Below are 2,040 nucleotides of genomic sequence, written 5' to 3'. Positions count from 1 at the left end.
TGAGCGCCTTTTTGGTCCGCAGTCGACCGGAAGCTGCAAAGTCTTGGTGTCAGGAAAGTAGGACCAGCGGCTTGTTGGTGTATCAGGGCGCGGAAGGCTCAGCTCCCAACGCCGGCACATCCGGGTGGTGCCGATCGCGCCGTAGCTCTGAATGTAACATTGCCGACAGGAAGGGAAACAAAAGAGAAAGAACACGGCGCAGACAAGAATATGGTTGCAGAAACTGGGATACGACTACATACACTACTGCAGACAAAGGGCGAACATATCGTGCACACATACAAAACTCGACGAATCAAGCCCCAAGATCGCGTACAATAAAAGCCAGACAGACCATACTCCTGGGATATCAAAACTGAAGAACAAGTCGCTCCCTCATTCAGCCCTCCCTCTCTCCAAAGCATGTTTTCCTCTCACACACACATCCGCTCTCCTCTTGTTCCATCTCCAGACTCGGCTGTCTCTCTTTTGCTTCCGAGCATCCAGGGATTGGAACTCGTTCGCAGAGTTCGTCTAGCTCGTCGAGCCGTAAGCCTGGGCGACCTGGGACTTGAACTTGTCGAGGATCTTCTTGCGCTGGAGCTTCTGGGCGGCCGTGGTGTAACCCTGAATCATAGTGTTAGCATTTTGCCAATTCATATCATGGAAAATAAACGTGCTCGGGGGAGATTGAGGAGGCGGAGGGTTGTAGATTACGTTCTGGAGGTGTCCACTCCTCATCGGACAGGACGACACCCTCGACAATTTCGATACCGGACAGACCGCCTGTGCGGCCGGCGTTCTGCCACTCGCGCAGGACGGCCGCGTTGAGCTTCTTGTCGCCGACGAGCTCCTCGAGCGAGTTGCCCTGGACACCAATGGACTGGGCCAGCTGGATCAGGGCGGGCTCGGCGGGCACGATGATGGCAATGGGCTTGGCCTTGGTGGGCTCGGCGTAGACGCAAATGTTCTGGACGACCGAGGAGGCGCGGTAGATGGACTCCAGCTTCTCGAGAGCAATATACTCGCCGTTGAGCGTCTTGACCAGGTTCTTCTTGCGGTCGATGAGCTTCAGGTGGCCCTGGCTGTCAAACTCGCCGATGTCGCCCGTCTTGAACCAGCCGTCCGGAGTGATGGCCTCAGCCGTCTCCTTGGGGTTGTCATAGTACTCCTTGAGCACCGAGGGGCCGCGGATCCAGACCTCGCCCTGGGGGTTGGGCTTGTTGGTGGCGAAGTAACCCGCATCGGCAAAGTCGACGAGCTTGATCTCAATGCTCGCAGGCATGGCACCCATGTTGTTGGTGTTCCATTCGAGAGGGTTCATCAGGCAGCCCATGGCCGTGGTCTCGGTGAGACCATATCCGATAATCATGGGCGCAATGGCCATGGAGATGAAGTGCTGGGTCTCCTTGGCGATCGGGCCACCACCAGACATGCAAAGCTTCAGGCGTCCGCCGGTGGCCTCCTTGAGCTTCTTGAAGACCACCGAATCGAGAACACCGGTGCCGGGAAGACCGGATGCCAGGAGGCTCGCCTTCAGGGACAGAGAGTTCCAGAAGAGAGACTTGACGACCGGGCTTCCAGCGTTGACCTTGTTGATGATGCCCTTCTTGACCGTCTCCCAGACAGCGGGAACGCCGACCATGACAGAGGGCTTGAACTCGCGGATGTCACCGGAGCAGTTGCGAACAGAATTGTCGGACAGGGTCTTGGGGTTGCCGTAACCCAGGACAGCACCCCAGAAGAGGGCGCCGTTCTCGAACACATACTCCAGAATATGCGCCAGAGGGAGGTAGGTCAGGAGACCATCACCAGGCCCAATGTGAGGGCCTACGACAACAGAAACGCCAGCAACTAGAAACCATCGTGTTAGCCAGCATGTCGACTTGAGAGCACGGAGGCGTACTTACTAGCAGCGCAGACCTGGCGGTGGAGCAGGGGGAACACCCTTGGGGGTGCCGGTGGAGCCGGAGGTGTACATGATGCAGCAGAGGTCCTCGGTGGTGGAGGGACAGGCTCAGCCACGTTGTCTCGCCGAGCTGCGGAAGCTCCTCGAAGCTC

General features: G+C 57.7%; 1 protein-coding gene across 1 annotated transcript in view; it reads right to left on the bottom strand.

Annotated features, from left to right (window-relative positions):
* Nucleotides 1-513: 513 nt before the first annotated feature.
* VDBG_00792 (long-chain-fatty-acid-CoA ligase) overlaps nt 514-2,040 on the bottom strand; it is a gene marked incomplete at both ends in the record, with an annotated part of 2,497 nt that continues 970 nt past the window's right edge. Inside the window, 3 exons of the mRNA XM_003009064.1 lie at nt 514-606; nt 656-1,833; nt 1,890-2,037. Coding sequence (XP_003009110.1) covers nt 514-606; nt 656-1,833; nt 1,890-2,037 — 1,419 coding nt within the window. The remainder of the gene's footprint in view (nt 607-655; nt 1,834-1,889; nt 2,038-2,040) is intronic.

The sequence above is a fragment of the Verticillium alfalfae genome, genomic scaffold, assembly GCF_000150825.1.
Source record: "Verticillium alfalfae VaMs.102 supercont1.1 genomic scaffold, whole genome shotgun sequence".
Classification (NCBI taxonomy): domain Eukaryota; kingdom Fungi; phylum Ascomycota; class Sordariomycetes; order Glomerellales; family Plectosphaerellaceae; genus Verticillium; species Verticillium alfalfae.
This window is presented reverse-complemented; position numbering and strand designations above follow the sequence as displayed.